Source organism: Falco rusticolus, chromosome 3 (genome assembly GCF_015220075.1).
Source record: "Falco rusticolus isolate bFalRus1 chromosome 3, bFalRus1.pri, whole genome shotgun sequence".
Classification (NCBI taxonomy): domain Eukaryota; kingdom Metazoa; phylum Chordata; class Aves; order Falconiformes; family Falconidae; genus Falco; species Falco rusticolus.
In genome coordinates, this window is record NC_051189.1 from 19,256,743 (window position 1) to 19,284,086 (window position 27,344).

The 27,344-nt window shown below is 43.8% G+C and overlaps 1 protein-coding gene across 1 annotated transcript in view; it reads left to right on the forward strand.

Moving 5' to 3' along the window:
* Nucleotides 1–11,213: 11,213 nt before the first annotated feature.
* The window catches only part of ENPP2 (ectonucleotide pyrophosphatase/phosphodiesterase 2), a 77,609-nt gene continuing 61,478 nt past the window's right edge, over nt 11,214–27,344 (forward strand). The window contains exon 1 of the mRNA XM_037379748.1: nt 11,214–11,435. Coding sequence (XP_037235645.1) covers nt 11,214–11,435 — 222 coding nt within the window. The remainder of the gene's footprint in view (nt 11,436–27,344) is intronic.

The window sequence follows — 27,344 nt, forward strand, 5'->3', positions numbered from 1 at the left end:
CCCATCAAGATGATTGTTTCATGTTATTCAGTCTGGTTCACATTAAGGGTTCGCTCCATCGCTGCCTTTGCTCTTTTGGGGTATATTGATTACTTGTGGTGGGTTTTATAACAAACAGCCTTTTTTGAGGGATAACTCCCCCCTTCTCTTACTGAGCCTGTGGCGTGTTAGTAAATACAGTACTAATCTCTTCTACTTCAGACACAGTCACTCCAAGAAAATTCATCCAAAGGAATCAAAAGCAAACTCTTTCCACTGGCCAATTATTATTATAATGTCTTTTGCAAAGCAAACGAGAAAGAAACAGCCTACCTATAAAATGGAAGGAATGTAATAAAACTGAAAGGGGCTTAATTTCTTCTCCTGACAGGTATCTTATTTTTCCATACATTGAAACTGGTATAAGAAAGAGAAGTCCTGCAAGCAGAGGGAGGCCAGTGCTGCTTGAGAGCCAACTGGCTGCAGGAAGGGAAAGTTTGGCAGCCTGGAGGTCCGGCTGGCTGGGGGTGCACACCACTGAGCCCCCTTGCACCAGCACAACCAGGGGGGCTGAAGCCTCTCCAGGGGGCTCCTCCAGAGCCTGAGAGGAGATTTGACTGATAAAGACAGGCCTGAAAGGCTCTCTCAGATCTGCTGTCTGCAGTCCTGTAAAACCCTGCAATGGACAGAGGGGGCCTTTCACAGCCTGCTCTTGCAAGCCTGGTGTACTCCCCAGCCTCTGATACAACAATTTCGTCTTACTTCCAACCTTAGATGAATGGCGAAAGCATAAGGAATCAAAGAGAGAAGACTGTTGCTTTGCAAGAGAGAGACAACACCTTAGAACCCTTTGCAAGTTATATTATTGCTGCTGTTCTTTGTTTGCACTGTTCCGCATCGACCCTGCTGATTTTACCTGTTGGCAAAGAATGAGCTGCATTAATAGGGGGTGAAACTCTGCTGGAGATTCCATGCTTCAATAATTAGTTTTTAAAATGGATTATTTGTTTTATTTCTGCTATGCATGTGTTGTGTTTATACCTAGACTGGCTTTTTGTTGTGCTTTCAGAATTCCGGAGTGTCTTACAGATAACTTGAGAAGGAAACAAGATGGGATTGTGCTCTGTAAATCCTTCAAAATGCAGGAAAATGTCTTGAAAAGTTGTCTTTTAAAGTATATTTTGGGCTTAATTTTATCTTTGAAGTTCATATTGGTCCCCCGGAAGGTGTGTGAGGACTGATAGTTCAAACAGCAGAATTCTACTTCAGTAGTAATTATATATTTTCTAACGGTGCTATGAGCACTTTGTGGAAGGTAAAATGTGGGGTTTGTACCAGGGTGTTTATATGCTAAACATTATATGGAAATGACTGTCAGTGGGGCAAGAAGAGAAAGTGGAAGAAGGACAGGTGCTGTCACTTGTTAATTTGAGTCAGGCTTCCTTAGGCTTGTTCTATTAAATGTTTCTCTCTCTGAAGTGAAGCATTTATGGGTGAGATGACAAGAGGCATAGCAGGCTGAGCCCGAACATGTTTTCACCTTTTGAGCCAAAAGGGGCAATAAGAATATCAACACTGGTACTAAGAATAGTGGACCTGGAGGGATAGAGTTACTGAACCTTAGAGATGAACCAAAGAAATCTAACCTGAAATTAGGCTCTGATGGAGAGCTTTTTGGAGTTTTCTGACTCAGCTCGCCAGCCAGCTCTTAATTAAAAAGGTCTGACATATGCTTTAGGTTAATATTGTGCTCCGTAACAGCAAACTTCAAATGGAAGCAAGAAACTCAGGTGAACACAACTTGGCAAATTGCTGTGGTGTCTTGAGTTGTACATGCTCTTTTGGCTACACAGGTATGTTGCAGAAAAGGTTACAACAACTTAAAGTGGAAATGCTCAAAGCCCTAATGAAAGGTTTGATATCTGAAACATGGAGGAAGATTGTGCTCTGGGCATGTGCCAAAAAATGAGAGGGAGTAGTTGCCACCACCTTAGCTGGATTTGAGGTTTCATTGGCTGACAAGTAACAAGCTGGGAGAAGACCTGAGAAAAAAGTGCATCTCTGGTAACAGGGAAATGTATTGCTTAGACCTTCTACAGGGACTCCTTGCTGTGCTGTCCTGTTCTCTGGTGTGAATGTCATGAAAGTGGCTGAGAGCTGTCAAGAAACACGGTGCCAAGAGACAAGAGACAACATGGAAAGAAAATATGGGTGTTCAGCTCTCACCTGCACCCCAGGCCTCTTCCTTGGCATCCCATCGCAAGCCCATTGCCTCTCTCTGTTCCAGCCCCACAGACCCCTGTCCCGTGCACATGAGCTGGGGAAAGGGGGGGAAAAAAAAAACCTGGAGAAATGGCTTTCAAACCTTTTGTTTAGTAAAGGGTGGCTAAACAAGTCAATGTGATCACCAGCTTAAATTCACTGTATAGGTCCTTGCCTCTGCTGGGAAGTTTGGGAGTACGGTTGAAAATGAAGCAACAGAAGTAGCATTGATGGGAAGAGATGCTACAAGAACTAAAGCAAAACCTCACGACATGCAAATAAACGTCCGTTTCTTGGTATTCCTATACATTTATTTGCTGCTGCTTGTGAGCAGCATGGTGCAGCTAAGAAATCTGATCTTGTTCCTCAGGTCCCGCTTACTCTTCACCCTCCTAGGAAGGGATATGATGCCATTGACTTGCCTCCTTCATTTAGGCTGCCGTTCTGTAGTATTTCATCTCATCAGATGGCTAATTAAATATGCAAGCACTTATTATAAATTATGGCCTATCAGTGGGAAAATTCTGTTGCAGATAAGTCCAAATTTGCTCCTATAAGTCTTGAATGGCCCATTGACATGTGGTTAAAACACAGCCATAAATCTTTTTGTGAGGCATGTGGCGAGGAAGGAAACACACGGGAGTTTTTTGTGATAGCAGTTACAAGGAAAAGGCTCAGAGCTCCTTGTTGCTGCCAGTCCAACCCCATCAGTGTCCAAAGGAATTAATGGATACCTGTTTCTGTATCATTGCTGGAAAGTGATAGAAAAAAAACGAATCAAGATGCTTTTACTTTGATTCCTGTCAATGAGAAATACAAACACTCATAAAAGCCTTCAGATGTTTTCACTGGAGTTCTAGTCAAACATTGCAAAGTGTACAGTTCCCCCACTTTCTGATCTGGAGTATGATGTAATCAAACTGTTTGCATCTTTAACTTAGAAGTAGGTGTATAGCTGACATAGACCAGCTTCGAAATATGTTTAGATGCTGCTAAAAATCTGTCCAGGTGCAAAAATTGCCATTTTGGGGGGGGACATCTACACTACAATATTTTCTCATATTTATGTATTGTAAAATGCAGACAAAAAGTAGAAGGTGCATGGAGATGCAGTGAGGGAAGGATACATGGAGCTGCTGCTGTCTCTTTCCTAATTAGGGTACAATCCTACAATTAGATAATCTAGTACTGCTGAACATGGTGGTCCTGCCCTCCTCCCACTCTAGTTCCGGGGATCCCTGTGTATCAGAGCCAGAGGTTCACCTTGATGGGCTGAGTCAGCTTGCTCAATGGCCAGAAACCAAACCCAACCAAAATCAAGGGGGGATAAACTGTTTTGTGCCTTTTGGGGACCTGCATTAAATCCCCTGAGGGCCAAGTGGGAGCCCGAGGCAGTGCAAGGAGGGGGCAGCAGTGCTGGTTTGGGGCTGTCAGCTTCCAGACCTGCTGGGCTGCAGGTGAGACCCTGCTTTTGGGAACCGAACCCTGTGGGAGTTTAAGCATTTGGTGGTGTCAAACACTCCGTGGTACTTAGCAAAAGGTACCCCCAGCACGCAAAGGACAACGGCACAAAGCTGCGAGCTGGAGGCAGCCGGGACACAGTGGCTTTTGCAAGCAGGTTTGGAAGAGAAAGCCAGGGTGTTTGGGAGCTACAAGTGGGAGGCTGTTCCCTGCATGTAGTGTGGGGACACAGCCATATGAAAGGAGGCATTAATCGGGAGTGCGGCTGCAGCACTGGTTCAGGAAAGCTGGTGCTCGCTTACGTCCCTTCCATTCCATCAAAGCTTGAGCACTTCACTGAATAAAGGCATATGGGACCAATAAAGCAGATTTAAGGAGATGGAGTCCAGGTGGCAAAAGGGTATAATAGGAGGTGACTTATGGGAAAATGTTGCATTCAAAACTCTTCTGTTGGTTTAGGTGACCCTGTAAATCCAGGTGCTGCTTTTAGTCAATGGGACTACTCATGAGAGCTAAATTGCTTGTGTTCCAGGACTGAGCCTACTGAAAGGAAGACTTTTCAAGGAGGTCCAAAGAGATGTTGTAACTCATGCTTATAGTGTTCTTGTATTTTAGAACTAACCCAGTTGTGAACACAGCCAACCAATTTGCCATAATTTGTATATTTGGTTGGCATGTGTTTACAGAGGGGAGATCTGGATTTATTTTAAAGAACTACTTTGCCCCTGGTTTCCATGTCCTTACCTTAATCCCTTTCCACAAAAGAAGCTCAAACAAAACCCCCAAAACCTCCCTCCCCCCACTTAACTGAAAACTTGAAAGCAAACCCTGCACAGTGTACCTTTCATATGCGCATAGGTACCTTGCAGTGAAATGAGAAACAGCAAAAGAGCTTTGCAATAACCATGACAGAGTGGGCAAGGAAAAAGCAAAAAGCCTTCAGTAAAATACTGCTTTGTTAGATCTTAATAACAGAAAAAGTTCCCCTAGAAATAAATCCTCAACATGATTCTCATATGAAAGAGAATCCTTCCACGTTGAAACCAAATGCTCAAAAGTTCTGTGCTTTGTTTTATTAATGCACATAATTTATTCTTCTTAGAAAACATCCCTCGCAGGCTGCCAGAGCACTCAGTGTGGTGTGCATCGTAATAAAAACAACTTAGAAGGCAAAAACATTAGAACAAAAACAAAACCCTGAAAGCTTTAGCGAATAAAACCATGCAGGGGGGTCTGGAAAAAGGACACAGATGTTGTGAGGAATCAAAAGGAGAAGATAAATTGTAAGCAGGAATATAAACCAAGCTTTGCAAACAAACGGGAGTAGTTTAGAAGTCTCAAACAGTTACACATAAAGTTCAAGTCAGAGCTCATTTGTGTAGCCCAAAACCCTTTAGTGCACAGCGGTTCCTCTCTGCAGCATCCAAAACCCAACAGGCCAGTTTGCTTTCAGTTTTTGCTCCAGAACTGAGCGCATTTTGATGCAGGATTGGCTGTCACCATTGTCAACACCTACTCAGTCTGGCACTCCAAAGGCCCTAATCTGTGTTGCAGTTGGGTTTGTAGCTTCCTTTCACAATGGATTTTCTATGGGCTTCACTTGAAATGTAAGGATGAGTTGTTCATTCACTTGAAGTAGCTTTTATACCCCAGTTGTGGGCAATAAGAAATAAGAAATTATTATTATATGTTTCTTCCTAAAAAATTGACCAATTCCCACAACCCCAGAAGATTGTTTTATGTTCTCTCCAGATTATAACTTTCTTTTCAGGAAGACAAAAATCCAGGCACTACAGTAATGGTGGCCAGCCTGCTGGTCTTGAACTACAAACACTGCATGAAATGAACAACCCAAGTCATGCCACGGCTGTTGGACCAACAGCTTCTTGCCGGCACAGCCACTGGTGGGTAGTTGAAATTCCTCACCGTGCTTCAAAGGCTGGTCTTATTGTATGACTGCAAATCCGTGTGTGTCCAAGCCTTGTCCTGCAGTAGGACCCAATGGAAGTTGTCACTCCTTCCTCTGTAAGCCTTCTCTGGAGTTTCCTGACTTCTCAGTTACCTAGGGCACGTTGGCTGTATTTGTGGCTGTGTTTGTTGGCTACTGTCACCTGTGGATCAGTGTTATCATCTGGTGCATTGCTTTTTGGTGAAAAGAGTATGATTCATGAGAAGTGTGTAATGATCGTATTGGTTCATTATTTTTTTATTTTTTACTTTATCTACATATCTCTTATTCCTAGTGTTCCTACTGGAATATCTCTTTTCAAGCCTTTACAGTTAGATTTCCACACTGGATTTTCCATAGCAGATAAGAGCAGCTTCAAAATTTGGGGTGTTCCCTTTTGGGACATATATATGTCAAGTTTCTTGAAGGATTTTATTAACTGGGTCCATAGTTACACTTTGTAAGTTACTGTTTCATTTAAGAAATTTGTGCATCTTGTTCAGAATGTGGAATTTCACATAATTTGTATATATTGTACAAGACTAGGAACTTCAAGATGATACGGAGCTGTATCTGTGTTAGATTACAGAGAAGTTGTTTGGGATAGGGCATTAGGGATTGGCTGTGGGCAAGAAAATCAGTAGGAGAAGAGAAGGACAGGAGGTATAGAAAGCAATGGTTTAGTGATATGGAAAGTAGAGAAAGGAGCCGTGGTGTCAGCCCTCAAGCCAAGGAGCAAGATCTTGTTTGATGCTGGTAATGCTCTGCCTCTCCCCTGTGGCCCTTTTCTGGCCTTATCCAGGATCTGGAGCACTCCATGTGATGGCCCAAGTGATAAAACTTTAAGCTATCTCAGCAAGGTCATGCTCTCTCAGAGGAAACCTTCAGCCCATGCACAGTCTTTTCATGCTGGTCAGGGAGAACTGAACATTCAGTTTATGATCTTTATGATTCTTCAGCTATCCATGCTTCGTGTGTGCGTGCATGTTTACCCACAACTACAGTTTATGGCCATTTCTCTTCCATCTCAAGCTCCCCATGGCAGATACCCCCAAGAAGGCAGATCCTGCTGGTGCAGGTTTGTAAAGCTGTGCTATTTTATAGCTACTTGTAGCCTGGCACACTGTGTTTAACAGAGCTCGGAAGGGGAAGATTAATCTTTGGAGAGTGGATCTTTAGAAACTCCGGGTCTGATGACTTTTCAAAGAAAAGTTACTTTTTTGCATAAACCGAGGATACAGGTTACCGTAACATCCCCACTAGTGGGCAAACTCTAGTGGAAATAAATAGCGTTTCATGGCATATAAGATGTTGTTGGACAGAAGTGGTAAATTTGGAGTTTTAGCAAAGCTGTTATGCAGCTGTCCTATGGTAAACTAAGGGTTAAGAAAAGGAAAATATGCCAAAGCAAAGCTGGAGATACAAGACCACATCATCCATTCAGATTGCAGAAGGGGTAACTCCAGCCATGCCTAGAAGGTAGCTGGGCACAGTTTGTTTTTTCCATTAGCTCAGCTCGTGCAATTATCCTTGTACAGAATTACATATTTCTGCACAGTTCTGGCCACAGAAGACATTTCTTCATGTTCAGACCTGTTTGCAGGAGGTGAAACTGAGACGGGACATCGGAGCTGCAGAGAAACTCCTAATGAAGCAAAACCGCATGAGGTTGTACTTTGCAGGGGGTGGATGGTTGGATTAGGTGGTATATTAAGTAATCCCTCAGGATATTTTTCAACTGTAATTCACACTCAGCCATCAAATATGGAACAGATTAACAGGAGGAGGGGTTGTATATTTCTTGTAAGTCACAATCTTCTTTTATTCATGGCTATCTACAGTGCAATTTTCTTTTTTTTTTTTTTTTTTGGAAGCGCTGTTTTTTATGGTTGATTTTAGTGCTGTACTACCCATGGCATACTTAACTGCCAGTATAATTTTCTGGTGAATTTATTTGCAACAATACTGTTTAAAAATGAATGCAGAAAATGCAGGGATTAAAAAGAGTAATGTTCAAAAGGTCTTTATTTCTAGCAGGCTGGGGCATCTGTAAACACAGCTTTTAAAAATAGGATCTTAATGTTGGCTCCGGAAATCCATATATAGGTGCTCAATGTGTGGCCCGATTTAAGTATATAGCTGCTCCCTCTGATTGCACAAGATCAAGAGATGCTCAGATTTCTGATTCTAATGAGGAGAACAGCTGCTTTAAAGCTGAGCCTGCATAATCTTTTCTCCTATGTGGCTGCAAGGTTCAGTTTCACTCACTATCATCTCCTTACATTCTGAATATTGAAAAATAATTTCTTTTTGATTATTGTTTTCATTAACCTTCCCATACGGCATGGCCTAGGCTACATATGAAAGCATGAAATTATGCCCCTCAGTAAATATTATTCTCAGTGTTCATTCCTGAACCTACTGTACCTGGAAACTTGTTTTGGTTTTCATTAGGCTGGATGTTTTGCATAATCAAAATAGGACTTTACTGGATTTTTAGTTCCTCATCCAAGACTTGCAATCCACTCTCTGTCCAGCTGAACTGCTCCTTCAAATGGGAAGTAGCTGCCTGCCACACCTGGAAATTTCCTAAGTGCAGCAGCTGTTTTCCTGTGCATGTCCAGCCCTGTCCTGATCTGAACAGCTTGTGCCTTGCTGCTGCCTAAAGCCGAGTCCAGAAAGCAGGTCCAGCAGCTCTGCTTATAGCTCACTAGGGATATGCCATAGGAAGAGGATGTTTGATAAAATGCAGCGATGGCCGCTGTCTGTAAAAGAGTGGAGGCAGCACTGCATAGACTCCCCTCTCAGGGGTCTTGGCTACCACTTTAGATTAAGACATATAAACAGGATGTGTTTATGGGTAGAAACCCATTCCTGAAGCCCTTCCTGTGCCTTTGGGCCCTTAAGGATGGGCACTGGCTTCTACTTGCTGCACTGTGTGCCCCTCTGACCATGCCCTGCCTGGGGCCACTGCCCCTGCTTGAACTGTGCTAGTTGGTGTGCGTTAATTCTGACAAAGCATTATCTAAAGCAATACCCACCGCTCTCCACGGCATCTAGAGACAGCGGCGCCTGTTTTGCTAAACAGCCTGAGTTTGTTTATACAGAACGGGAGAGAGTTGACTAAGATTTATTTTAACTGAGTATGACTCAAAGAAGTCAATAGCCATATGACCAAGAATGCTGTGGTGTTAAACAGGGGTAAAGATCTGCCAAAATATTTTTAGATTGCAGTGAATATATTGGGAAATATTAAATCATGCTAGTCCCCACTAACTGTGCTGAAACAAGATTAAGTGAGAAAGCTTGTGCTTTTCTCCAAACACAGGTAGTATATAAACTCTGTAAATGTGGAGAAATCGTTGTTTGCTATGTAAACATGTCTTTATTCAGCAGAATACTTGTAACAATGACTTTAAGCCCCTCTGCTGTAGAACGGATGTATTTTCCTGGGGTAATAAATAATTAGAAGTGATAAGCTGAAATAAAAAAAAATTTAGATATTACATTAGAGTCAGATGGAGGTCAAGGGATAAAAAACTGTCAATGGCATGGCAGGCTGCACATTAGCTTCTGAGGGAAGTGAGAGGCATTCAAACGTGTTAGGGAGCACAATGCTGGCACAGCCTGCTATGAAGTGAGGAGAACTTCTGTAAGTTTAATTTTTTTCTTCTTCTTCAGTACTTTCTATGCTCCTTTGTGACAAGATGCTCAGATATTTTGCTTCTAGATATTGCAGAATATTTATTTTAAAAATTGCTTGCATTTAGTACCTACATAACGCTAACCGGATATGTATCTAAAATTTTTGACCTGACATGCAAAATTAAGAACATTGTGTTTTAAGGTTTCTGAATCAAACACTTGAAATCTGTCTGCTTCTGTCATCTCTGTCCATTATCACATACTCTCTGCTGTCTTTCCAACAGCAGTCCTGTTCCATTTACAATACAGGACCCATTACCTATTCAGCAGCTCCTCAAAGCTTTGATTTTATCCTCCCTTTCAGTGCTGCAGGGAGCATTTGTGGGGAGTCCATGGCGAGATTTCACAGTGGGGCTTGATTTTGTCTGGGGGATGGGGCAGGATTTATTTCAGGACAAAGAATCCCCTTCCCCAGCATGCACAAGCACACACTTTTTTATATGAGAGATGTGGGCTCTGCATGCAGCTGTGCTGGCGGGGGCAGAGCTGGGGTGTGTATGGTGGCAGTGACGGATGGATGGACGTGACCTGGATCCCGTTGTGATTGTGAGCACCTTTTAAAACTCCTTTCCCTTGAAATAAACCTGCAGTGTGACCCATGGTCTTTAAGGGGCTTGAAGACACCTGGATATGATGATCTTCAGGGAGCTCAGCCATTAAGTATAAGCAAGTTGCACACAGTGCTGAGGATACACAAAGATCTCTTAAAGATATATAACTTGACCAAATTTGGCTGAAATTTGGTAGGGATGGATGAACTTACTCACTGTAAAGAGATGATGAAAGATTACAGGCCATTTTCCCCTGATCCCCAAAATCCAATCTGTTGCTTTAGGGTATGTAAGCCCGAGATCTGTTTATGAAAAGGATGGATAATTTTATCATTAGTATAGGAAAGTATACATCCTTTGTTTTAATCCCCAAAATGTTCAGCATATTGTATTTTGCCTTAAATTAAAAGTAGATTAAAAAGCCTGACTCTTTCTAGCACAAAAATGTCAGTGTAAATGTAGTTTGTTAGAGCAATAAACAGCAAAAGTCAAGACCTTATACAGGAAAATTTGGCTAACCTTAGAGGCACACTGCTAATAGCCTTCCCTATAACCTAACAAAGAATCGCTCTGAGGGACCTTCCTTTCACCAGCCACAGCTGCAGCATTCACTGCCGTATACCTTAAGGGTGATAAACTCCATTTTCACCCCCCCACCTCCAGTCTAGCTATAGTGATATTTGGATTTCACATGTCTTATGTATTGACAGCTTCTATTTTACATCCAGTCAAGTAGGAAGCCTTCAAAATACTTAAAATCACAGTTAAAATAATAACAATAAAAAAATAATTCGCTCCAATCCATTAAAAATCCAAAGGCTTTGTTGTTCTTATCTGGGTGCATAAATTAAAAAAATATATACACTCTAGCAAAGGTGACCTGAGCTTGGAAGCAGCTTGTAGACTGGCTCAGGACACAGGCTTGGAAGTTAGGGTGCTCTGGTTTTGTAGTTAAACTCCTAAAAGCAGAGAAAAGCACTCCAGTTAGCAGATTCTGGTGAAGGACTTTGAAAAGTGAAGAAAGTAATCCTATCCATTACTGAATAGCTCTATTAAATGGTCAGAAAGAGCTTGGCACCACCTTGTTATCTGCACATGACCTCTCCTGAGGCATCTGTTGCAAACAAATAAAAAAGCAAAGAGAGAAAAAAAAAAAAAAAGATTAAGCAAGAACTACAGATCGCTGCATTTGAAAGCAGGGCTTCAGGACAGGGACGCTTTCCATAGAGTCATTTCAGGCAAAGGTCACATGTGTGCATATAAAATCATTCCTGAAAGCAGTGCCTTTGTCCCCCAGTTATCTCCCAATGGAGCCATTGTCCCGCCGGGGCAGCTGGCACCCTGACTTCAGCCACGCTGCATCAGGAGCCCAGGCCCAGGGCAGCCAGGCAGCCCCCTGGGAGCCGGCCCGGGGCCAAGGCAGCCCACGACCTCCTCGGGCAGGAGCATCTGCTGGGAGCCACTGCCAGGGCCGGGGCAAAGCGAAGTTTCCACGTCAAGCTTCAGTCATGGAGAAAAAAGACCCACTGGTACGGTAGGCGCATCTTCCCTCCCCTTCTACACCGTGTGTTTTTCTGGCTTGTTAAAGTAGTCTTAAATAAATACAATTACAAGCAAAGTCAGGCTATGAAGTAGCATGAATGTGTTTTTGCCAAGTGCAACTTGGATAGCCATTTGGCAAATTGGAAATCCTTTCAATGTGCATTCAGGAACGATGTTGGAAGTGCTCTGATTCATAAGTAGAGTAGAAAGTATTATTTAATGCATGGAGAAGAAAATGTTTTAGTATTTTAAAGACCATGTTTTGCTTTCTGACGACATCTTCTCAACCTTTTTAATGTAAACTGCCTTTCATATATATTGTTACCTTCTAGCAATGTTAGAATTGGCATCCAGCACAGACACAAGGAAAATATCATTTTGTTTGTATTTATCTCCTACAATATTAATATTATGCAAGTGCATAATTATGAATTTAAAACTCCCACATTACTTGGCTTTTGATTTACATTAAAATTTCTAGGGCCTGGAGCTTCACTGGTAAAGTCCTGGGCTTAAAAGCAATCTGTCTAAATAAGGTTCCTATTACAGGCACGTACGTCTATTTAAGCCTTTTTCTTCAGAGGCAATGTATGGATTTCTTTGATCAGGGCAGTAACACCTCAAGGATCTGTAATTTTTTTCATAACTCCCTATGCCACAAATGTAAAGTGCTGATTAGAGAGGCAAGTTGATAAGGAGTTAATAAAACAGTGCATGCCTTGTAGTTCCCATCCATATGGTTGGACTCATAATGGCTTTGATTGCTCTGATTTTGAAGTATTAATCATTGGGTCCCTCTTTTGAGTCTCCTTTGCTTCTGATTTGTTTAGATTTTAATTGTGATTTGCTTCTAATTACTACTGATCTATGTAAGCTTCCTGTCAGCATGCATCAGTGCTGTGCAGGCTGCTCCTTATTGCCACAACATCTGTGATGGAAATGCTGAGCACTGCATGTCGAAGCCGGGTGCTGACTTGTCAGATTCAACAAAAATGGGGAAATGGGACACTTCTGTTGCAAAGCAGGTTTGAAAGACTGCATTACTGGAGCAGTGTCAAGGCTCTGCCTGCAGCTTCCATGAGCGCTCCAGCCCTCCACACTGGATGCGTGGTGGGGAGGTGGGCTGGGGGCTCACAGAGAGCACTGGCTGTGCCTGGTGGGGTGGGAGAGGTAGCAGGGGGCTGCCTGTACCTAAAAGAAAGAAGAGGCTAACTCTGCCTCCAACACTGGTCGCCCACAGGTGACCTGCTGAACTGTTCAGGGACAGCTATGGTCATTTTTAGGTTCAGAAAGAGCTTCTCATGAAGTCCAAGGCTGTAGAAATGTTTCATCCTAGGAGGCTGACCTGTATAGGATGTTAAGGAAACAAAAGCAGTGCTCCATTTGTGTAGCAATATTTATTCTACAAAATCTTGCCTTCTTTCAGAGGATGTAATATGATGGTTAAACTATGAGTTTGAAGTCATTGTAGCAGGGAGGTGTCCAATTATTCGTTAAGAATGCCAGCTGAGTTTGAATGCCAGCTACCTAAAGATATTTTAGCATCATTCTTGAAAGGTGTAGCTGTTAATAACAGCGCTCACATAGCCACCTTTCCAGAAGGATGCCAAATGTAATCCTTTGACATTAGCTGAACTGGAAGTGGAGGTAATGAGTATTTCTGAGAGACGAATGAAAGGTGGCGGCATGAGACTGCTCCTGGCAGCACTGGGGCCAGCAGCACCTTGTCCAAATTCCAGTGCATTGTTGTAAGTGCTTTTTTATGGCTCTTTACCAAATTAATGGGTCACTTATGGAAATAAAGCAAAACCTGTTACTGCTGACACAGGTGTAACACAAACTGGTTTTCATGTGCTTGCAAAGCTCCAGCATCCTTGACCTCTGCCACACCTTGTGGGACAGGGGCTTTTGGACCTCCCTGTGCCTCTCTCCCCATGCCACTAGCACCAGCCCAGCTGAGATGCACCCTCCCTTGGGCTCATCACTGGGTGAGATGACGACTATGTTTGCAGGGTGTCAGACCAAATGATCTCACAAGCTTTCTTTGTCTCAAGATGCGTGAAACTGTGTCTGCTCCATGCATTTAGAGTAAAGGAAAACAGGGTCACTGTCACTTTGGTACACAAAAAAATGTAAATATAGAAATAAATACATACAGGTTCTGTTGGCATTGGAGAACTATTTCACTGTTGTGAACTGTTTAAATTCCATCAGAAAGTTTCACTGTAAATGGTCATTTGTCCTAGCCAGCTTCATACTTTGAAGTGTTGAAGTGAAAAATTGCTTATAAGTCCCAGTTACTAGTACTGTACATGAAAAAATTGGATGAAAAGAGAATAAAAATACAAAGTAGTAGCAGGTATGCTCAGCTTCTGCCTTCTTGCCCTGAGCCAGACAGAGCTTTTTGCCTGTTGCTGATGGACCTTCCTTACATCTATGACTGGGAGATAAATTGTGTCCTCAGATGCCTCCTCTTCAAATACAATTCCTGTCCATCCACTCTCTCATTTCTGTGGGAAACTTCACGCCCTCCTTTCACTCTTTTTATTGGGAAATACCTCAGAAGTTTAATCTATAAGCTTTCTCATTTGTTTATCTAATTTCATAATATCTTGTAGAGATTTTTTAGTAGGAAGCTGTGGTGGGTTGACCTTGGTTGACTGCCAGATGCCCACCCAGCTGCCTTCTCATTCCCCCTCCTCAACAGGACCAGGAGAGAAAACAGGATGAAAAAGCTCATGGATTGAGATAAAGACAGGGAGGTCACTTAGCAATTAGCACCATGGGCAAAACAGACCTGCCCTGGGGAAAATGGGCTCAATTTATTGCCAATTACAATAGACTTTGGACAGTGAGAAGCAAAGACAGAATTAGAACAGCACCTTTCTTTCCCCTTTCCCCAGGCTCAGCTCCAGATTCCTCCACCTCCTCCCCACCACCCCAGGCAGCATGGGGGGTGGTGATCCATCCATAACCCCCTCTCGGCTGCTCCTTCCTCCTCACATGTCCCGCTGCCCCACCCTGGGCCCCCTCCATGAGCCGCAGTCCTTCAGGATAAACACGCTCCGCTGAGGTGTTTTCCATGGGCTGACAGGGGATCTCCACTCCAGGGCCTGGAGGACCCCCTTCCCCTCCTTCTTCATGACCATAGTGTCTGCAAAGCTGTTCCTCACACTTTTCCCTTCACTCTTCACTACGTGCACTGTGTTTTTTCACCCTTTCTTCAATACATTTTACCAGAGGTGCCACGGCGGGCCCGCTGGAGCCGGCTGGGACCGGCTGGGACCAGCGTGGGGCAGCCCTGGCCTCTCCTCACAGAGACCCCCACAGCCCCACCGCCACCCCGTACAGAAGCCTTAAACCTTGACCTCATAGCTACAAAAATAATGCACAATTGTACATGTTTCTGGACTCTCACCCTCTGATCTTCTGTTTTCACGTAAGTTTTGGCTATTTAAAGGTTTTTAACCTGAAAGCCTTTTAGTTTTGGAAGTCACCTCTGACTTTGCTATTACTGGCTTCTTCACTGGCTTTCTCTCTCTTTTTTTCCCCCAGAAGTTCTTAGTAACTCATCCTTGACCGTAACCTTATTTTTCCCTCCCATGTCATGGTGTAATTCCATCATTTGTGGAACAGGGCCAGAGTTATTCCTGTCATTCTTCTCCTGAAACCCTCGCTCCCACGGCAGCTACCCGCCACCCCCATTACTGCCATTTCCCGTTTTATTCTCCTCACAGCTCTTTCATTTCTTCCTGCATGTTATTAAATGGCATGTCCGGCTGAGGTCCTTCCCCTCATCCCTGTGGTGCTCAAAGAACTTGGGATATATGAACTGTCCTGGGTAGTACCACTTTGTTCGTATGGGCTTTTTGATCTAATACCAAATTTCAAGTTTCTGGCTTAATACCAGCACGTGCCCAGCCGCAGGCAGCTGTAGGGATGAGGGTGCTTCCTGGGCTGCCAGCTACATGTGCATTAGCCAGGGCTAACCCATGAGGAGATGTTCCCAGACAGGTCCATACACTTGTGTTTACACACAAACCAACCCACCAGGTCATTCTTTTCCTAGACATGGATAACTTGCAAGTGGGAAATGTGTGGACCTGAAGAAAGGATGATTTTATTGTTCTGTCTGTGCTGTAGCAAATAGTTGGTCAGCAAAAGTGTTGATCAGTATGGGCAGGACTTTGCACGGACTCCACAGGGAATCACTCCAGGTTTTACGGAGAGCCCTGTGCAAACCTGGGTCAGGATTTGAACACTTCCCTCAGCACTTTGCAAACAGCATAACAAAGCAGAGAGGAGGAATACAGCCTAGGGACACCCTATCCCAGGCCCTGTGTTTTCAATGACTTGACTCCAGCAGCTCAGCTCTGCAGAACTGCTCCAGACTGCCCCATTTAAGTGGGAGTCCTTGAGGCAGGATGAGATTTTGATGCTGCAGGATGCACAAGAGTTCCTGACAAATAGCAATAAAAAGGGCAAAGACAACAAAGTGAATTTCATGGAAGAAGGTACTATCTGCAGAATTTTTGTTCACCTGTTGTATAATTCCCCTTGCAGAAGAACCTTTTTAATCATATTAGCTGTATGTCCCTGGTGCTGTTGATGAATGTGATGTCTTGAAAACCTTTTCTGGCTGTGGCAGGAGAATAGGGAAATAGGCAAAGGGTTGGTGAGGGTTACTGGACCTGGGACAGCATGGTGGTGAGGGACACGTGTTGTGGCAGCAGCAGGGGGTCTGGGGAATCAGCCCTGCACCAAATTCAGTGTCGGGGGCTACCAATGCTGGGATGGAGAAACTCTTGATTGCAACTGCAGGGGCTGTAACAAACTGCTGTCCCTCTGGCTGCACCAGGCAGGGGGCTGGTGTGTCAGCATCCATCTCGCATGTCAGTGGGATGCTGCGAAGGTGGCCCAGCCCTCATCTGTGTTAGGATCAGTGAAGGATCTTGGGTGCAATACTTCAACGACTTCATAGGCTGTATAAAGAGAAAATACGGTATGGTTCAGCCGTCTTTGTAAAAAGAAGAATATGAGTTTGTGGTTGCAGTCTGGTACCTGTAACAGGTGACATTGGAAGCATGTGGCTCAGCCCAGGTGAGTTACAGCTTCCTCAGTCATCCTGGGCATTCCTCAAAGGCTCTCTTTGCACCCCCAAAAGGAATTTTGGCTGAGAAGATAAAAAACATCCCGTGGATGAAAATATGGCCACTACAAGGGGATGAGGAAAAAAACCCTACTGATGAAACAATACTTTGTAAATAATTTAAGTTGCTCTCACCTGTAAATGCTTGCTTTCCTTTCTTTCCAAGCTGAGGCAGCACAGCTAAGGTGGCAGTGAGGACAACAGGCAAACTCCAGGCAAGGTCACCCCTCAGGCTGGGACAGAGGGAAGGGATTGCTGTTATAAAATTGGATGAAATTCCATTTGAGCTGATGGCCCTTCAATCAGGGTAAATGTAAGAAGCCCTTAAGTGCCTCTTGGATATCCAAAACAATAGGATTCCTTTCCCGGCTCAGGGAAACAGCATTTTTTTGTACATTCTTTGTAAACGACAGGATTGTACCAAAGAATCACTTGATGCCACAGCCTAAGTCCTCTCTTAAAGGAAACAGCCTGAAGGGTCCCAATCTCGGCTGGCTGCCAAGTCCAAACAGATTCATTGCTCAGGTCATTTGTGCTTGACCACATAAATTCAATGCACCTAAATAGGCTCTATTTTTTTTATGTCCCTTGACATATATTGGAAATGTGCGATAAAGTATTACCGAAACAGAGCATTAACAATAGAGCAGAGATCACAAGGAAGATTTCCTCCCACAGAGCCTCTCAACAGAGGGAACAAGATTCCCTTTTGAATCTCTAAGGAATCTCCAGAGCTCTGTTCTCCAGATATATATTGTCTCTTTTCACACCCAACACTAAGATGTCTTCTTTTGCCCTTCCATTGCTCTGCCCAGCCAGCCCAGTATTCCCCACAGATGGTAGGAGATGACTGTGACAGTCATCAGATATTGGGTGCCCTTCATTTACCATGCTGTCCTGGCAGTTGCTGCTGGCAGCATCAGGCCTGGCTTATTGGCTGAAGCTGTCACCTCTCCAAAAGCCTCCCACGCATTTGCCCTGTGCCCTCCATCCTGCAGTCTGGCTGTACTTCCACCTGCCCTTATACAATGGGGCTTTGGGGTTGGCTTACTTGTTTTATATATAATGTGTCAGAGTAGGAAGCTACGGAACCAGAAGCTTTCCTAGTGTCATTTTTTTATTTCAACACCTTCCAAACCCATGCTGTATTATCTGCAGAATCAAGCAGATGCTTCAGCAGGCTTAGGCTGCCTATAAGGAGGGATATGAACATGAGTTTATACTCCGATACTCATTTTCAAAACAGCTGTCATGGATTAAGCTACCACAGAGGAAGCTTGTGTGTGCTCCTGCTCTGACCTGGTGCGAAGTGAACCCAGTTCACCCCAGGAGCAGGGGTGCTGCTCCTCCTGTGCTGGCTTCAGGTGCCACTTGAAGATATTGCTGCTCCTTGCCTGTTTCCATCATCCATCCTGGTGTCTTTACTCAAAGTGTGTTGGGTTTGGTTTTGTTTTTTTTAAAGGGTGATTTAGTCATGGTGTTCCTCAGCACCAGGCTAGAGGAAGATCACCCAAGCAGCGAAGCTACCATGGTCAGTGTGGTGCAGAGCAGGGGGAGAAGCAGCCAGGCTGGGCAACTCGTCACCCAGAAGGATAAAATATTGAGTTTGCACACCTGAGCAGGGACAGCAGGTACCAGAGGCCTTTCCTTCAGCTGGCAAAGCTATTGCTGGAAAAGGAGGTGTCTCTACTCTCCTCACCAGCGTGGTAGTTTACTCAAGTCCTAAAAAAACATGGGTTGGATCAGACATTGCTTTCAAAGGTGTTTGGTTGCAGCGTCTTGGGAAGGGGTAGCTGGAGAAGGGGTAGCGATGGGCAGTGAAAGGACGCTCAGTTAAATAGTCCCAGCTGTTTTGCAAGCTTTCTGTGGATGCCCAGGAACATCTGTCTCTCCTCTGAGAAACTTCAACAAATGTAATTTCAAGCTGACTTTAGTCTTGTCTGCTGTGAAGAAAAGATTCACTGGGATGGGGAGCTTTCTGTGAAGGCTGAATGAAGCAGAGCTGCTTTTGTTTTACAGCAGTCAGCAACCATTAAACAGAGGAAGTGATTCCTCCTGAAAATATTGTATTGCTAGATGAAAAAAAAAGATGAGTTAAAACTTAACTCAGTAAGATTATTTGCTTTAAAATAATGAAGAAATCTATTCATATTTAAGTGGCCAGAGCTTCCCTACAGTCTACTTGTTTAATCCATTAAAAAAAAAAATTCTTATTCCTTTCCAAAGATTTATGCTGAAAAAGTGAAAAAAGTATTTACATCAATAATAGCCCTGATAATCCTTACGAAAACCCATGCTAGCACAGAGTTGTGTATTTTTGACTTCTAGCACTTTTCCTTAATTTTTTTCTTAATATTGCATTCCTGCAGAGCTTGAAATCTATTCAGTTATGATAGCGTTTTTTAAAAAAAAATAATCCAGCAATGGATCACATTGTTTTGTTGCTGAAATGTTGCTTATACTTTTCTCACCCGTAGAAAACAGGGAGTACTGTTCCAACAGGATGTTTTTCCCTTTGTTACTTATATTTGTCATCTTTGCACTTGGCTGTAATCAGAAAAAAAAGCTGGCATTCGACTGAAATGGTGGTGACATGGTTCAACTTAGGAAAATTTGTGATGCTTGGAAAGTGGCCCACTGGTCCAAAATGACCTAAAAAGTAATATGCACTTGTTTTACGCTTTTGTGCTTTGTCATTAAAACAGGCAGCAGCAGATGCAGGTTAAGAAATGCAGAGAGCTGGGTGTATGCTGCAGTGAAACTGCTCCCCTGGAAGGAGCAGTGAGTGGTGGGGGAAGAGAAGAGCTTGTCTGTGCTCTGCCCTCTGCCCCCCTGGCCACAGGATGCTGCTTATTTATGGTAGCTGGCTTGGGGTTCAGAAGCAGTAGCAGTTTGCAGCTCACTGTATCTCACAGATGCATTGCTTCCTGGGCTGAGGACCAGAGCAGGGAACTCATCCAACTTCAAAACCTGTCAAAGGAAGGGAATTTTTCAACCTGTTTTGACTCACGTTGTGGCCCTAGGAATGGTTGGTTGGGGTGAGAAGGATGGAAGTGATGGCGAGGATGAGCCAGTCTGCCAGGGCTGCTGGTAGACGCTTGGTATCTGGACTCTGCTGTCTGGTTTTATTTCTGTTCTGAAGGAAAATCCAGTTATTTCCAAGTTAATCACATAACCCACCCCACTTACAGCTTGTGTAAGCTATAAAGATGTATCTTTCAACTATGAGACAAATTAGTAACCCAAAAAGGAGTTGCAGATGGGGCTAAGTTTGTGACAGTATTAGCTGTGTCTTCATTTTATGCATTTTTCTTTGAGCAAAAGCCTGTACATTTCCTGTTGTATCCTCCTCCACTTAAGTGTTCACGGGGCCACCCAGCGAATCAGATCAGGCAGCTTAGGCAGCTTTTAATAATTGTTATTCCTCTTTTTCAGAGGATGTTTCTTCATCAGCTGTCCTGATTTCTTCAGGATTTTTTTTAATAGAGGATTTCCTTCTCTTTATCCTGGACTGATTGCATTTAGTGGTGCAGTCTTGCAGTCCTTATGCAAATAAAAAAGCTCTGTACTTGAATCGAACTTGTGTTCATGTGAAGTAGGTTCAAGCCCCAGAAGGCCTTCGGCTCTTTTTGTTTGTCTTAACTGCGACACTACCACAGCCTGTTCTATGTTCATGCATTCATTTACCATGCCAAAAAAAGCTTTCCTAGGTGCAGTCACCATAACAGCAGCCAGTTCTTGTCTTGACATGCCTCCTTATGCATAGAAGCAGGAGGAAAATATGCCCACATGAAGGCATGGCCCTGTTCGTCGTAGGAGAATCCTGTTTCCAGCCTGACCCCACTTTGCTTTTTCCCCAGAAGTATTGTTGCTGCAGAGCATGGATGTCCAAAGCCTCAGCTGCAGGCAAGTTGAGAACAGTATTCCTAGTGATATATCTCTTTAAACTGACATCAAATAGGGTTTTGCTGTTTAGAAAATATCAGTGGGGTTTTTTAGATTAACAAGAAGAAAAATACTAATTAAAATACTTCTTTCTTGATCCAAGTGCCAAAAATGTGTTTGGTTTTTTTGTTGTTGTTTTTGTTGTTTTTTTGTGTTGTTGTTTTTTTTAAAAAGGCATTTCAAACAAACAAACAGAAACTCTTATTTGGCAAAGAAAACAAACTTAAAGTAAACAAAACAGAATTAATTATATCCACATTCTACTTGTAGGGAAGAGATTAGCACTTGGAAATTTTTTAATCATATCCAAGCCTTGAGCTTGAAAAGCATGCCAAAATAGATTTTGGGCTAAGGGCAAATGTGATTAAGTATGAGAGGTATGCTGCAGGATAATTGTAGAAGTCCCCACAAGAAGTTTTATACACAGGAAATTAGAAGCTAATATTCGATTGAGAAAGGTTCAAACATGGTAAAGGATGTACACACAAGTTACACAGAGGAACAAAGAATATGATCTGAAGTCTAGAAAATCTGCTTTATTGCACCTTTAAGTAGTTTTCCCATCTTTCTTTGTCGTTTCCTCTTTTAGCTTTAACTAATGGGTTCTAAAGGGTTAAGCTTTTTGTGAGACAGAATAGGTTGTACCACTTGTAAAATTCAAATAAATTAACAGTGATTATGTGTGGCACATGGAAGGTACTGTGCAGAGGCCTTTGAGACCTCTAGACTACTGTTAGGGGGTAGATGCATTATTTTCACACCAGTGAAGCCTACAGCTCTTTTAAAAAGATGGATGTACAGCTGTTAGTGGGCACCTGTGACACCTGTCACCATCTCAAGCAGCAGAAAGCAAAGATGAAGACATACTTAGCCTCGCTTCATTGAAAACACATATGGGCTCTTTTGCTCTGTGTTTCGCTCATTCATACCTTCCACGGAGAAGTGATTTTTCATCACAGAACAGTTTTTATTCTGCAGCATGCTAGAATTTTTATATATTATTATCTTAAGAAATATTCTGGACTCGGTGCATTTTAGTGAAGTATTTGTGCTGCTTCATAATAGTAATATTGTCCAGAAACCTAACTGGGAAGATGTCAATTTCTTTGAAGATGATAAAGGTATACATATTTGGGCTAGTGTTAATGCTGTTGCTGTCACACATGTGGTTCACAGGGAGAGGTGTAATGCCCTGTATTGGAGCAGATGGTCTATTAGCTCTCGTACTCCTGTGAGAAAAGAGGCAGGCATTCAGGCACGCAAAGCTTTCTTCAGGTTACTGAAAACTTCTCCCCTTTTTCCAGCTAACCTAGCTGTTCTGATAAAAGACGTGATCTCACTTATAAGCCTTGCTCTGCTTGTGTTGCAGGCAGAAATGGTCCTTGCACGTGTGCTTGAGCTAAGGCCCCTCCACAGGCATCCAAGCCAGCTTCATGAGCTGCAGTGCTATTGCCAAATCCACAGCCCTCATTTAGCCACGGAGCTGTTGTATCTGATATAGGGTGTGGGAGAATTTTCTCTCCTGCATTACCTCCTCATTTTTTTCACCAGGTTACTCGTGGATTTCAGTCCTCAGCCCAGTGAGCATGCAAGTGTTTTACATGAGTAAAGCAGAGACTGGGACTCAGGTCCTCCCTTGTCTGGTGGTTCCTCTTCTCTCTCTGGGTAGGCAGAGCATGTAGGCTCAGTTTCTGACAGGCATGCACCCAATGTACTTGTGTTTTGTGCGGATGCAATTTGTTAGTCGTCCTGGGAGGTTGAGGCAAGGAGGGATGTAATGTGCTTTGCTGTTGACGTGCTTTGCTGGTCATACTCAGTGAGGTTTGGGCTGGATCTGGATGCTCACCTCCTAGGCCTGTGAACCCTTCAGGCATTATGTAGGGTGCTCAGAAATGCTGATGGGCTTATAGATGCCTAAGGGACTTGGTGCCTCAGGGGTTGGGTTGCAGGAAACTGCAATTTTGAAGGCTTTAATTTTTCCGTGATCATCCCTGGGGGTCTGGCACCCCTTTATGGATCTTTCTGGCCAAGAAAGTCATCCTTAGCACACTCTTCCGGTGCATGAGGCACTATGGTTTGCATACCTTTTCCTTCAGGGTTGTGATGAGCAGACAGATAATTGGTGACTGTTCCTCAAGCCTCAAGCTGCTGTCAGGTGGTGTTTCGAGGCACTGTGGTGAGAAGGGTGTACTTCCATAAGCACAGCCTGGTTTGTGGGTCTTCACAGTCTCATCAAGTAGCCATGGGCACGGTGGTGCAGCTCCTCAGCAGTCAGTCCTGTGCCCTCTGCCAGGAAGATTGCCTCCTTGACAAAATGCAGCTTTTATGTGTGTAAGAACAAGAGATACTTGCAGAAGCTGCTGCAACTCTCACAACATGTCCCACAGCCCAAGGAAGGGACAGTCTGACCCTTGTCTATGCTAACAGCTTCTTTTTCTCTATATCCTGCCTACTCCTTTAAAGCATCCATGCAAACATCTGCGTCCTCTCCTACCACTTATGATCAGATTGTAATTTTTAGTTTCCAAGACAGCTTGCCAGCCATTTGAAATCTATCACTTGCTGGAGTGTTTCCATCAGGTAAAGAGGACTTCTCAGTGACCGTTTTGGGGTCTTCAGTGGTACTCCTACAAGCTGAGCAGATACAGGTCCCTCGTACTTCAGCAACTCTCGTGTATTTTCCTCCTGCACACCCAGGCTGTGCAATCATGTTTCTGAGACTCCTGCATGTGGCTATAGCCTGGATCCTGGGCTGATCTCTGCTGAGGGACTGCTCATCACACATCATCACCCTGCTGCACTGATGCTTACTCTTCTCACTTCTCTTTTTGTCATCAGACTGCTGCCTTTTGCTGGCTTTGTTGTCCTTTTGAAGTCCTTGCCCTCACACTCCCCTCCCCTTCATTCTCTGTCTTATCAGTCACTGCACTGGCCAAGTGCCAAAGATATTTGGTTTTTATCTATAAAGTCCTATAAAAATATGGTTTAAAGTCCTTTATACATAAAGGAATCAGCTCTTCTTGTTATGCTGTGCCTCTTTGCTTTTGCTAAAAAGCCTCAGGGTGTTTTCAGCAAGGTACTCACATCTTCCTGTGTTTGCTTCAGCTGCTGGAAGCTTATTTGGCTTCACAGTGCTTGCATCTGAGGAGGCTTTATGTAGACCCTGCTCAGATTTCTATAATTTATCAAAAGGTTTTGTTCTTTGAAATGCTACTTCATGTACCCAGCTAACTGTTTTTCTCAGCCACATCTATACGTGGAAGCTGTCTTTGAGAGGGTGAAAGCTCTGGGACACTTTGGAGAAGTCATTCACTTTTCTGCTTTTCATGCTGCTGTCAAGTATACTGGAGGCTTTCACCCTGCCGCACCACCCACACCCCACCCCACTCACCTGATGTGGCTGCATCCAGCATCCAGTGCAAAGTGGAGCTGAGTAGCTAAAAAGGCTTATTTCTTTAGAGCCTACTGTATCCCCAAACTCTAAATGTGCCAATATACTTGATTTTTCTGCATTTTATTTTCTCAGTTTTATCTAAGACTGTAAATACTGCCTTTCTTATATTAACTCTGTGGAATAGTCTATAACACCGTTTCCCACAACATTCTCCTGGATAAGCTGGCTTCTCATGGCTTGGATTGGTGTACTGTTCACTAGGTAAAAAACTGGCTGGATGGCTGAGCCCAAAATGTGGTGGTAAATGGAGTTACATCCAGTTGGTGGCTGGTCACAAGTGGTGTTCCCCAGGGCTCAGCACTGCAGCCAGTCCTTTACTGATGATCTGGATGAGGGAATCGAGTACACCTTCAGTAAGTTTGAAGATGACACCAAGTTGGGTAGGGAGTGTTGATCTGCTTGGGAGCAGGAAGGTTCTCCAGGGGGATCTGGGCAGGCTGGGACCAATGGGCCGAGGCCAATTGTGTGAGGTTCCACAGGGAGAATTGCTGGGTCCTGCACTTGGGTCACAACAACCCCGCGCAATGCTACAGGCTTGGGCAAGAAGGGCTGGAAAACTGCCTGGTGGAAAAGGATCTGGAGGTGTTGGTTGACAGCTGGCTGAACACGAGCCAGCAGTGTGCCCAGGTGGCCCAGAAGGCCAACAGCATCCTGGCTTGTATCAGCAGTCGTGTGGCCAGCAGGACAAGGGCAGTGACCGTCCCCCTGCACTGGGCACTGGTGAGGCGGCACCTGGAACCCTGTGTTCAGTGTTGGGCCCCTCACTGCAGGGGGGACACGGAGGGGCTGGAGCGTGTCCAGAGACGGGCAACGGGGCTGGGGAAGGGGCTGGGGCACAAGTCTGATGGGGAGCGGCTGAGGGAGCTGGGGGTGTTCAGCCTGGAGAAAAGGAGGCTGAGGGGGGACCTTGTCGCTCTCTGCAGCTCCCTGACAGGGGGCTGTAGGCAGGTGGGGGTCGGTCTCTTCTCCCAAGTAACAAGTGATGGGACAAGAGGAAATGGCCTCAAGTAGCACCAGGGGAGATTAGGAAAAATCTTTTCGCTGAAAGGGTGGTCAAGCATTGGAACAGGCTGCCCAGGGAGGTGGTGGAATTACCATCTCTGGAGGTGTTTAAAAAATGCCTAGATGTGGCACTTAGGGACATGGTTCAGTGGTGGACTTGGCAGTGCTGGATAACGGTTGGACTCGATGACCTTAAAGGTCTTTTCCAACCTAAACGATTCTGTGATTCTTATGAATGGTTTTAACTGTGGAGCCGTTATGAACTTCTCATGTAAGGTGCCACCTAGTGGCTGGTTGAAAGTTCTTCATTCTGAGTTTAATAATAATCAGTACGATTATATAAGCCATAAAAGCCAAAGGCCAATTCTTATACACAGTAACTGATGAAGAGGCATTTCATACTCTGTTGACCTTGTTAAAATTCCTTTTTAATGATTTCTTTTAAATCCTAAGACTTGCACTGCTCCACTGTGTTCTTGGGCTGGGAATACGTTATTTCAGCTTTAGTCTTTTCTGATGAATAAAATGGCAAATAATTGCTAAAAGAATTAATTTCCAGTCATCCCAGCAGCGAAATTTTGCCTGAACAAAATTATTAGACCTTGTTTATGCTAATAAGTTTCTTCAGCATCTGTGGGGTGGCTTCAGGCAGTATCCTTGTGACAAAAAGATGATTGTGCATCTGAGTATGCGGTCAGTTCAGAGCTACTGGAGAATGCGTCTTACATAACACATATGAAAAAGATTAGCAGCTTCAGAGTCGTCATCATCTATAGTTCTAAAGGATATTACAAAGGAGGTTAATGATTAAAATATACTTGTAGCATGGACTAGGAAACATAAAATGAGCTCCTCCTTTTATGTAAAATTGTGCAGTTTACAAGCTCCAGAGAGGTTACATGAATGGAAAAATGAAATATGTGTTTTCAGATCAGCAGAAGTCATCCATGATGCTGTATTTTTTTGGTATTGTTTCTTGCTTTATATTTCTGGGTGGCCATTTCTAACTTATGTAGGAACTTTCTTTCAAAAGAACTGAACACCTGTGTGTTGGGAAGATAGGCAGGTACAGCTAAGGCTCAGCATCTCTGACAATGAGGCTGGACGTACTGGGCCTCAAATTGGCCTGTATTGGTTTGGGCACTCAAAATTGGCCACCAGACTTGAAAATTCAGTTGTGTTTTGCCTGGGTCACTGAGAGACCTTAGGGTCCCAGGCTGGAGAAGAGCTTGGGCTGCTGATTCCCATGTTTTGCCCATGAAATTATGAACTTCATTAGCTGAGATACATAGGCAATACCTTTGAGTGATTTTATTTACGACACCTTTGGTTTCCCTTTTGCTGCTGTCACACACTGCTGTACTTACCTAGTGCTTGGGGGTGAAGTTGTTTAATCACAGGATATGCCAGACGCTAAGGGTGAAGAATTACTTTTCTCTAGACCTCTATGCACAGGTTTTTTGCTAGAAAAATACTGCCTATTGCAACCTATTTCATTTTCAACCCAGCTAGTGATGAAGAGAGTTAGAAGATGGGTCTTAACTTCACAGTCGTGGTCTGTGTAAGGGAAAGGAATACAGTGTCCTGGTGTAGCTAAGATGTAGGTCTTTTCAAGCTAGCTAACATTTCCCTGAGCCTTGCAGCTCAAAGATGCAGCTGCACGATAGAGCCACTTTTGGTTAAGAAACTGCATAACTTAGGATCAGCTCCTAGCAAAGGCTGGCAGGCTGATAAGATGTGGCTAGCAAAGAAAAGGGCTTTTTAGCCTCTGCCCCGTAAAGCTGCATGGTGGGACCAGAGAGATATTGCAGCAGGTAAAAGGTACATCTAAACAAAGCTCAAAATTGTACATGTTTAATATCACAAGACAGTTTAAAGAAAACTGCACACTGTTTCTTAATGCCAGTATAGAATATGGGACAGGACCCAAGGGAACCTCAAAGGGCTAATGAACCTTGACCCTGTCCCTTTAAATGTCATTGTTAGTAAATAGTTTAATGAAAGAAGCTTTCATCAGGGAAAAAAAGTGGCGAACTACACTGGTAAATAATTTGCCTTGGCAAGTAATATTTAAGCCACTGATTCGAACTGTAATTCTGCTTAGCATTATCATTTTGCTTTGTAAATAGAAGTGCTTATCCAAACAGCCGAGCTCTCTGTTGTTGTTGATGAAAATGGGAAAATGTGGGGCAGAGGGAATGTGTCACATCCCTTCCTTTCTGGAAGTCTGCGGTTTCCAGCTATTCAGATAAAACTGCTTGTGTTTCCATCGATCTGAGCCTTGCACTGCAACAGCAGCGCAGCAGAACAGCGTTGAAAGATAACCCCCCTTTTGAAGGTGTCCCC